General features: G+C 35.3%; 1 protein-coding gene across 1 annotated transcript; it reads left to right on the top strand.

The window, feature by feature from the left end:
• The first annotated feature begins 2 nt into the window (after nt 1-2).
• Nucleotides 3-10,405, top strand: dhdds (dehydrodolichyl diphosphate synthase). Its single transcript, XM_055047145.1, has 10 exons — nt 3-402; nt 3,205-3,360; nt 3,603-3,683; nt 5,369-5,485; nt 5,584-5,726; nt 6,942-7,058; nt 7,150-7,251; nt 7,374-7,488; nt 8,520-8,627; nt 9,731-10,405. Exons 3-10 carry the CDS (start codon nt 3,621-3,623, stop codon nt 9,971-9,973), a joined length of 1,008 nt encoding a protein of 335 aa, XP_054903120.1. The 5' UTR covers nt 3-402; nt 3,205-3,360; nt 3,603-3,620; the 3' UTR covers nt 9,974-10,405.
• Nucleotides 10,406-10,537: the final 132 nt, after the last annotated feature.

Raw genomic sequence — 10,537 nt, 5'->3', positions numbered from 1 at the left:
GCTCCGTGTACCCCCGCCCCCAACCCCTTACGAGGACCCCCCCTCCAGATTCGCACGGGACTTAAGGCTAACGGTGATAGCCGCTGGCAGATGCTGGTTTGGCCGTTATCCCTGGACCTGCTGCTAACGGTGGAGCAGGAGGAAGATAACTTCTTGTTTCTAACGGCTTTTCTTCCGCAGCTCCTCGTTAGTCCCTGCGTGCTGTGATTCGGCCGAAGAACCCACGCCACAGTGATTTATCGTCCTCTCGCTGTGAGAGCAGGATTCTCCAGCGGAACAAAAAGGCCAACCCCTCAGCCCCCAAAGATCCAAAACTTCTTCAGTGCCATTAAAAAAGTGCAAGCGAATTGATGACAAACCTGCTGTCACACCCCAGAGGTTGAAGGAGGAACTGCACTGCAGGTATGCTAATCACTGTCAGACTGAGACCAGAATTTCTCAAACTTTCATGCCAACTGCCATCTTTAATAACGCCACCATTCCAATCACCACCATTATGATGGATAATAATATAAATTACACATACAATTAATATTTATATATGCTAAACGAGAAATCTGTCTAGACCTCTTGTGCATGAATACACTCTTTCATGTTGTGTTAATTTTGCTTGTTATATATATAAGCTGTTATAACATAACAGCTGTTATATGCTGCATATGTAATATTCCTGTTATATATGCAATGTATAACAGCACACATTGTAATATACTGTTATATACCAACATGTAACAGAACTTTACAAAAGGTTTTGTCACTTCTTGTAAAAAAATATGTTGTCTTTCATGCACATATACAAGCATATTTTGAAATTATTCACCCTCTTGGATGCTTTACCCACTTCTTTGCTTTTAGAAATTCTTTGTGATCAACAAAAATCTGCTTTTCTTGTTAGAAAAAAAGATCCCAGAAAGCCTTCAATGTTTAAGTAAAAATGTATTTCTACTTTGTAAGGGCAATTGAATAAGAAAAAAATAACATATAACTCAAATGATTCCATGATTATTCACTCCCTTTACAATGACTGACATAATTCAGCAGAGGTCCAGGCAAATCTCACAATGAGTTTAATGGAAATCACGTACAGTGCATGTCTCTCAATGAACAGTTTAAAGAAACATGTCTCCTGGCAGCCATTGCAGCACAAAGAAGCTTCTCCTCAAATCAGAAAGAACATGTTATTGAAAAGCATAAGACAAGGAGTCAATATAAAAAATTTCTAAGGCACTGAAGATCCGCATAACCTTGATGCAATTTTTTATCTTATGTTTCAAATTTTAATTTGATTGTCACCATTTAATTTTAAAATATATAGACATTTTAAGTTAATACAAGTAAAGTATATAATTACAAAACTTTAAAAAAGAAAGTTTTCCAAATATATTTTTTTCCTCTTAAAACGTATGATGAACATAAAGAGACAGTAGAAATGTGCATAAAAGATGAAACCAATAAAACCAACAATGTAAATTAAATTAACCCAACTTTAAATTGTAAATAATGTTAATTTATACAAGAACTTCATATAACTTTTCTAAAATTTAACATTTGTACTTTAAAATTTACTTCTTTAAATATATTTAGCAATAAAATTAGGATTCAACCCTCCTGTGTCGACAACACGTTTGTTTGGAAGCAACTTCATGGAGTCCTGCCTTAACTGCCCCCTACTGGCCAACCAGTCTTAACTTACCAAAAAAATATGAGATCTTCGCGCGTAGAAAAGTAATAACATCAAATAATAACAAAAACTAATAAACAATTTAAATATTAAAGTTTTGGTTTTATCTTGGAGGAAAATTGCAGTGAATTATCTGTCTATTATCTTCAATTGCTGTCATTTTACCTTATATTTCTACAGTACTTAATTGCTACTTACAATCTTTAAAACCAAAACAATAGTTTATACTGATTAGTTAATTTCTATTTTAATAAATAGTGTTATTTTTTTTAAGCCTGCAGTGCAGTAAATTACAACAAATTGGAGGATGCCAGTGACAGTGCATAGAAGTTTGGGAAATAGTAGATGAGTGATAATGGAGATGGGAAGGAAGACAGCTGAGGATGTTGACATAACTAAATTAGTTGAAGAAGCTGAAGATTTGCCACCTACCAAGTTCCATGACAAAAGAAAGCAACTATTGTATAGGTGCAAATAATCAGCTTAATTGTGGTGACTTGATTTTGTTAACTGTTCTGACAGACTTTTATAAAGATGTTTATGCATTACCAAGATCATTGATGATTCTTTAGTTCTATTACACAAAGCACTGCAATAGAACTGCATCCAGTACTCATCTTATTTTCACCCTGTTGGAAGGAAGGATCACTATTCTACATTCAAGGTTAGGTCAGCCCAATTAAGAGTTACAACACCGATTAAATGTATCAGAAATGTCAGTTCTCAGACTCCCTCGGAGAAATCTTAGTGATAAGACTCACAAATGTAGGTAGAAGGTCTCTCTCAAGTAACAACAAGTAGATTGAACAGACACTGAGCTGATCTCATATGTCTGCTTACAAGAATAAATAAAGGGTTTGAATGAAAATCGCAAATCTCTGCCTGGTAACTAAAAGTGAGAGTTCATTAGGGGAAAGTCCTATTTTATGTGATATTTTCTCCTTTGTCAATGCTTAAATGCAAACAACTCCGAACTTTTTAATTACACATAATTAACGTATAGCAAACATTAACATGGTGATGAGACAATTTAATGTAGAATTACAAAAAAATGCTTATAAACGAGTTATTGTTTATTAATCTTTGGATAGTTTATTTTTGTAACTCTAATCATTCAATAAATCTGGTTATTGCATCTTTTTTCAGGCAAAATGTCTGCCTACACAAATTGTTCATCTCCTTTTTTAAAACTGACTCCACCCAGAAGTTCCAGTCAAAAATGAACCACCTTGATATTGTCAAATGAAGGTGGTTGATGTGAAATTTCACATTCTTGTTCTTTTACTTAATTTAATATTGTTAAATGTTACATTTAAAAAAAATCGTGCCTGAAAAGTAGTGTTACATTGGAGGAATACTTTTTTCATCTTACGGTAGTCAAGATTTTCAAGCTCAATTTTCACCAGTCGTTATTTTTTATTTTATTTATTTTTTTTTTGCTCGTTGTTTTACTCCGACAGTTAATTAGTCACGTGCTAACTGGGTCCATGCCCATATTCTGAAAATCTCCTACCGCGTGACAGGAAGTCGTCATTGAACTTCAGTGCGGAAGTGATCGTCATCGTAAGAGCTTGTGAGTTGGAGGCTGAACTGAGAAATGTGAGGAAACGGCCGCAGCTTTGGCAAAAGAACAACTTGTGCTTCGGATGTTTGAATGAAAAAAGGTGTCTCCACTAACGGTGAGTGCTTTCTGAAGGAGATAGTCTGTATTTGTACTTCAGCTCAAATCATTGCATCTCCCCGGAGCTTGGCTGGCAGTTGACGGTCTGAAATCAAATCAGTGTCTTCATATGAAACATAATATCACAGTAAATTTGGTTTCTATATATGGTTCCTCAGCGACGTATTTTTAGCAGATTGAGCGGATTATCTTTTGTTTATTCATTAATTATTAAAAACTGTTTTATATGTAAATTTTCAGATCGTTTGAAACCTAAAAATGTCGTGGATACGAGAAGGTGAATTAAATCTGTTGGAAAAGATTTCTGCTAACATACTCATGGTAAGTGTGTGTGTATCTGCTCAGTCTGTGATTGTAAATCTCGCACATTTTTCTCATTTTTAAATTTGTTGAGTAAAGTGAGCATAACCTACTTTTATTCTAAAATATTATACAATCCTTTAGGGATCCTTAAAGATACATATAATCATAAAATAATTTTGGAAAACACTTATAAATACTATCTCGCATTATGCTTTACTTTGTTGCAGCTAGAAATGTCTTTATTCACATGTACGTTTGGTAATTGAGAATAGAAATAACTGGTCTGACTGTCCAATATTTACTCCGGAATTAACATTGAAAAAAGCTCATGGAAAAAAACCCATTCATTTTAAGTTTGCAATTCTGTTTTGAATATGACACACTTTGATTCATTTTAAGTTATAAAACATGTGTGAACCATGACTACTGCAAATGCAGCCTTAGGGAAGAGATGTAATTTCATCTTTTGGTATCTGTACAATGGCATGTTTGTTTTAACACAAAATGTGCTTTTGTCAGTCCAAAGAAAAGTCAATAATTTAAACCATTAGTTGCTATGGTTTTCTCTCTCTGATTCATAAAATGGCAACAGCAAATATGTGCAACCCTGAATGAAGTATAAAAACACTTGTCATAATAGCCTTTTAATGTGCAGGTCACATCATAGATAATGTAGGCAAGATTTCAAACTATTTCATCCAACAATCTTAAATATTTTGATCTCTTTTAAGAGTATGATTAAAATAAAAAGTTTTTGGTTTTTTTTTTTTTTTTCCTGTTTTCCTCCTTTTCTCTCTGCTTTTTGGTCCTGCCCTATATCCATGAAGCCTCTATTTTAACTTCTTAGGAATGTGGTGTCATAGTTTAAGTGTTATGTGAATCAGCAGCATCAGTTGTAAAATTTTGCCATTATATCAATTGTCTAGAGATAAAAATAAAAGAATATTTCCTGCTGCTAGGCATCCAAAACCAAAAGGAATAATTGTCCAAACATGCAACAACTAAATTGGAAAAAAAAAAAAAAAGTCGACAAAATGAACAAATCAAAACTAACATAGCACAGTTACCCCAACATGCTGCCACCATGAGTGATGCAATGCTATTAACTTAAAAATATATTTCAGTAATAGAAAATAAGGTGAATTGAAGATGTCTTTTTTTGTATAGTTTGCCTTTGCTCCAGTAACACATTCTGCAAGTCCTATCCCTAAGGACCTTTTGAACTTTGTGCAATATCTGTTTTAAAAAAAAACCCAGACATTTCTGTCATGGTTAGAATAGATCCTCAACCTCAGACCATTACTGGAATCAAAAAAATTGTTTCATCCAAATGTCTAAATATCTCTAGGACAGTTTTTCTTTATAAAGATTTTGAGATATCTAAAAAGGTACTCTTATTGAACCTTATGACACTGGATTTAAAAGTTTACTTTTGTTTTATGTTTTTGGGTTCACAAAGAAAACAAACTTTTGGCAAAGTTGGCATATATTTTGGCAAAGTTCATGTCTTTGCCAAAATATATGCCAATTTTTGCTAGTGTCAGGCAATTAACTCAAAAAAAGAAAAAAAGATTCATATTAGGCCATGAATAGACACTTGGTCCACATGAAATGTTCCTTGGCAAAATGGCTTAAATTCTACTGCAATGTCAATAAAATGGCAGCATTAAAATTACTCCACTGCTCATCGTTGTGTTTCCTAGGCAGGACCGATGCCCAAACACGTGGCCTTCATTATGGATGGTAATCGACGTTTTGCACGAAAGAAAAACCTGGAACGCCATGATGGCCATATGCAGGGATTCAACAAGCTGGCAGAGGTCGGTTTTTGTAGTTTATTTCAGAAAACACATTGCGTCAGCACATATTCAAATTGTTCATGCAAGTTTGACTCATTCCCTGTTATTTTCTGAACCAGACCTTACGTTGGTGCAAACACCTCAATATCCCAGAAGTGACAGTGTACGCATTCAGCATTGAGAACTTCAAACGCTCTAAAGAGGAGGTGGATGGGCTGCTGGATCTTGCCAGACAGAAGTTCGAGAGGCTGTTGGAAGAACAGTGAGATGAAAACGAAACATTTCCACTGTGCTGTTAGTGACAGAGTGACACTAGGACATCATATGATTCACAGCTTCCTCAAAATACACTTCGATCAGTAGTGTGTCTTTTCAACCAAAGATTTTTCTGCAGTGTGTGTACTGTAATGCTCTCAGCCAATATGGACTGGCTTAAATTAACTGAAATTCTGAGCACTGAAATAGATTTGGATAAAATTGTGTTTCTCTGAAGCCAGAACTCACTCCTTCTGTGGGCGTTTGATAAGCTGAGGACTAATGTCAGGATGACCAAGACAAATATGGCTTGACTGAACATGGGGGGCTGTTGTTGCCATGCACAGACATTGACTCTCATGTTATTGCGAATCGCCAGAATGTGGGGTTGACAATTTTTGATTTAGATGGTTAATTTTTCATATTTCTCTCTTTCGAAAAGCAGACCTTTTCATTCACTTCTATGATTATTATTAAATGTATTTGTTTGCTCATTGTTTTCATCAGCTCAGATTTTTTTCTTTGTAAGGATTTTTGAATTTAGTATTTCATCCAAAATGGATCCAAAGATATTTAAGTGTTTTTGTAGGTTCTGATACAGCCCAGTTCAGCAAAACATGAGTACCATTTTAGAAATTAGCTCAATGAGCAATTGAAGAAATTAAGAGCACTATTTGATATTTTAGCTGCAGTCTTATGACAATAAAATTAGAAATACACTCATGATGGTGTGGAAAATTTCCATTAAAAAAAGAATTATAATTATTTAATGTCTGTGACAGACTGACGACCTGTCCAGGGTATGTCCTGGCCCAGAACGTTAGCCGGACATAGGCACTAGTACCCCTCCCAAGCCCATTAGGACAAGGGTGTTAGAAGATGGATTGGTGGATTGATTGATTGATTGATTGATTATTTAATACTTTGAACATTGTTTTGGTGCAAACTACTATTTGCACTGTAAGTTGATAAGAAAATATTTTCTAGACCCCCTTGTGTGGGTTTAGAAGGTTTGTTATAGGTTGAAAAGTTTTAAGACATCTGATGTATTTTTTTTTTACATTATGCTACCCTTTCTCTGACATTGTTCATTTTTATAATAATTTTATCAGCATTTAAAAAATATCTGTATAAAATTAGCAATATCTGCTCTTTGTGTTAATTTTCTTGCTTCCTTTTTTTGTGTCTTCCTCTCCTCTCAATGCCTCATTTTGTCTTCCAGAGAAAATCTGGAAAAACACGGTGTTTGTATCCGGGTGCTGGGTGACTTGAATATGCTGCCGTTAGACCTTCAACAAGTTATTGCCAAAGCTGTGGTAATGACAAAGAACAACAATAAGTATGTCTGAACTATTTTTACTTCATTTATCATTAAATCACACTTTAGAATGTTATGAATGACTTTGTCAAATTAAACTTTTGTTTTCCAGATGTTTTCTCAACGTGTGCTTTGCCTATACATCAAGATATGAAATCACAAATGCGGTCAGGGAAATGGCTTGGGGAGTGGAGCAGGGTCTGATCAAAGCAAGGTGAGCAATGCTCCAGACACTTGTAGGTTAATCTTGTCAATACTGCATGTTTAATAGCATTTGAAAAGATAATCCAGGAAGCTGTGGCTTTAACAAGCTGCTTTTGTTTCTGTCATACTCAGCGATGTTTCGGAGGCATTGCTAAGTGAGTGCCTGTATAGCAATAACTCTCCCAATCCCGATTTGCTCATCCGCACCTCAGGAGAGGTGCGCCTCAGCGACTTCCTCCTGTGGCAGGTATGGGAGAAAAATTATTAGTATTCTATGGGTTTTTAGAGATTACGCGACACACCTGAATTGACATTAAGTAATTTACAAACTTGACAAAAAACTGCATTGTTTATTGCTTCTGTTGAATGAGAAAGTTGTAACCAGCAGTTAGGCATATTTTTCAGGTTTTGTAGCTGAAAACATGTTTTCATAGGCAAACAAAATACAACATGAAGTGGCTGCTGCATACTGAATCGGACCTGCTATTTTTTTGAAGATCTAAAATTAAAAGATTTGTATAACATCTGGTGCTGGTGAGAAGTCATCATGGACATAGTTATTTTATTTTAGATTGAAACACATATTTTAACCATTTTAGGGTGATTATACAATTAAAAGAAACAAAAAAAAACATGAATTAGACTAATTTGAATACATTGTGAACTTTCTTTATGCATATATCTATTATATGCATATAATATAATATATGCATATATCTATATAATATAATATATGCATATATCTATATTGCATAACATCCACTAAAATTTACTTTAAAATCCTTCTGCAAGTTATACCTCAAGCTAACGCTTCTAGTAGCCATCAGGAAAAATTATTGTTTGAGTTCCAGGAACAGAACCAGCTTTTAAATATCATCCAGAAGCTTTCATTTGTATTGAGAAGAATATTCCATAAACTTAATTGTAGCTTCTTTTTTTCCATCTAATTTTGGAAACAAACTAGAACAATTTAATGGTAGTCCAGGTTCTTTATATTCGAAACAGCCTGTAGCATGATGATGCTACCCCCCTTCTTCACAGTTGGTACAATGTTCTCAGGTCTTAAAGCCTTACTTTGACTACCCCAACTAAATTTCTTGTCATTTTGGGAAAACAGCTTAATCTCTTTTGGCTTGTTCATTTGGCATGCAAGCTTAGGTTTTATACCAAATGCCAAACTATAACTTTTGAAAAAGTATCAGAAGGATGCTTCTGAGAAAGCGTCAGGTGATGAACAATTTAAATTAATGACCTTTTTTATGTTTCCCTTTCCTCCAGACATCCCATTCCTGCCTAGTGTTTCAGTCGGTTCTGTGGCCAGAATACTCCTTCTGGAACCTGTGTGAAGCTATAGTCCAGTACCAGTTAAATCATAAATCCATCCAGGTAATTCCTCATGTTGCACTTGATGAGAAATGTGGCTCTGAAATGAGATTGCAGAAAGAGAAGCAAAAGAACAGGAACATTTGGGTGCCGTTACAGAATTTCTGTAAAAGTAAATTGGTGATGTTGATGAAGCACTATCGCCAAGTATCATATAGTGGAAGTGGAACAACACCTGTCACATCACTTGGTGCCTAAGCAGATGGAGAGTTCAATAAGTCAGACTGACTCCTCTCTCATCAATGACAGTCTTCCAGCTTGTGTTCTGTCCCCTTGATAACCACTTGCCGTATTTCTATGGGTTGGTAATTTATGGTTCTTTTCATTACTTTCATTACTGCTTTGGGTTTTCACTCAAATATTCACCACAACATCAGGATTCAAGATTTGCATCGGACTCCCAACTTTGTTGGATGGACGGAATAATCTTTGATGTCAGCTTGTGGCTGGATGCAGCAATGTGGTTAGAGCGGTAGTCTCAAATAAAAACAGCTGTCTAATACTCATAAGTTTATGTACTCGTATATATTTATAAGAGAGCAACATCACACAGAACTCTAGAGGTTTCTACGAAGTTCTCTATCTATAAATCTGCTGTGGTGGAATAACCTGGTAGTTTAACACGTGTTAAATACCTGGTTTTAATATACATTGCACCATTGTAGATAACCATGCACTTACTGTTTTGTAATCTTTATTTATACAGATTCAAAGCTCATTGAAAAGGGGCTTTGCAAAAATAATTGCAATTTTCTAACACATTGTCACATTTGAATTATAACAAAAATGATAGGCACCTTAAATTTATAATAAAAAGCGATGTTGAAATGTTCCATTTGCATTTTTTACAGACTATCTGGAAAGGCATATTGTGACCTTTCTAATTGTTTTTCAGAAGAAAAAAAATTGCTTGCTTACTTGCAGTGAAAATTATCACCCTATTTAATTTTATACATGAAGACTGTCTGCACTGAAATAATGCGAGAGGCAGGTAAAAGATGATGACCTTTGGCTCGTGACAGTTTGAAATGATTATTTTGACCTGATCATGGAGTCAAATCCTGCGTCTTTACTAAATCCAGGATTTTATTTTTGATATGTTGCAGAAAGCCAGAGATCTCCATCGAGAGGAACAGGCCCTCCAGCAGCTGGAGGCAGATTGTGCCTGCATAGCAGAACACCTGCAGCATCAGGGGAACGGAAAGCCAGCTGATGCCCAAAGAAGACAAGAGGCACTGCAGCACTACACTGTTGCCCGGGAAGAACGAGTTCAGGACTTCCTGCAAGCACTGAAGCACAAGAGAGACACTTTCTTTACTAGCATATGCAGTGAAACCGTCCTAACCTAGGAAAGTTTTAAGGAACTAATCTACAGGTGTAGTAGGAATAAAACACCTCCAGACGTTTTCCCAAAACACTTCCGAGGACCAAGGAAGCGCACATAGCGATTGGAGGTGGATTTATGTTGTTGCTGATTTGTATAAAACAAGAGGACAATGTTTACCCCTATGGGGCTGTAGACTAATGTTATATATTTATGATTGTAGATTTGCAAAAATCTAACATGCAGAAATGTCTGGTCAAGATGTAGTAAAATAGTTGTGCAAACTGTCTGTGAAATGCATGTCGTTGATTGAAAGTCAAAGGTGAGTGAAAGCCACAGTTCTCTCCAGCACCTAATGCAGTTCGGTATTTTTGTTGCTGAAAGTGATGTCGAGTGTGTTTTTTAAAGACAACTATATTTTGACCAGCTTTCTCAATCAATAAATTGAGAACTATATCTGAGAAACTGCTTATTTTATTTGAAGATTTTAGCCATTTTCCTTTCTTTGTCAGCTTCATATAGTTACATTATTAAAATTAGTTTGATAGATTTCAGAAAAATAAATTAAGCAGGTTGAAGTATGCTATGC

Source organism: Poeciliopsis prolifica, unplaced genomic scaffold (assembly GCF_027474105.1).
Source record: "Poeciliopsis prolifica strain line A6 unplaced genomic scaffold, Auburn_PproV2 SCAFFOLD025, whole genome shotgun sequence".
Classification (NCBI taxonomy): domain Eukaryota; kingdom Metazoa; phylum Chordata; class Actinopteri; order Cyprinodontiformes; family Poeciliidae; genus Poeciliopsis; species Poeciliopsis prolifica.
Note: the sequence above shows the minus strand (reverse complement) of the source record. Positions and strands in the feature narration are given on the sequence as shown.

Coding starts and splice junctions, on each gene's coding strand:
- dhdds (XM_055047145.1), top strand. CDS start 3,621: ATGTCGTGGATACGAGAAGGTGAATTAAATCTGTTGGAAAAGATTTCT. Junction 5,727..6,941: donor GAGAGGCTGTTGGAAGAACA/GTGAGATGAAAA, acceptor TTTGTCTTCCAG/AGAAAATCTGGAAAAACACG. Junction 8,628..9,730: donor TAAATCATAAATCCATCCAG/GTAATTCCTCAT, acceptor GATATGTTGCAG/AAAGCCAGAGATCTCCATCG.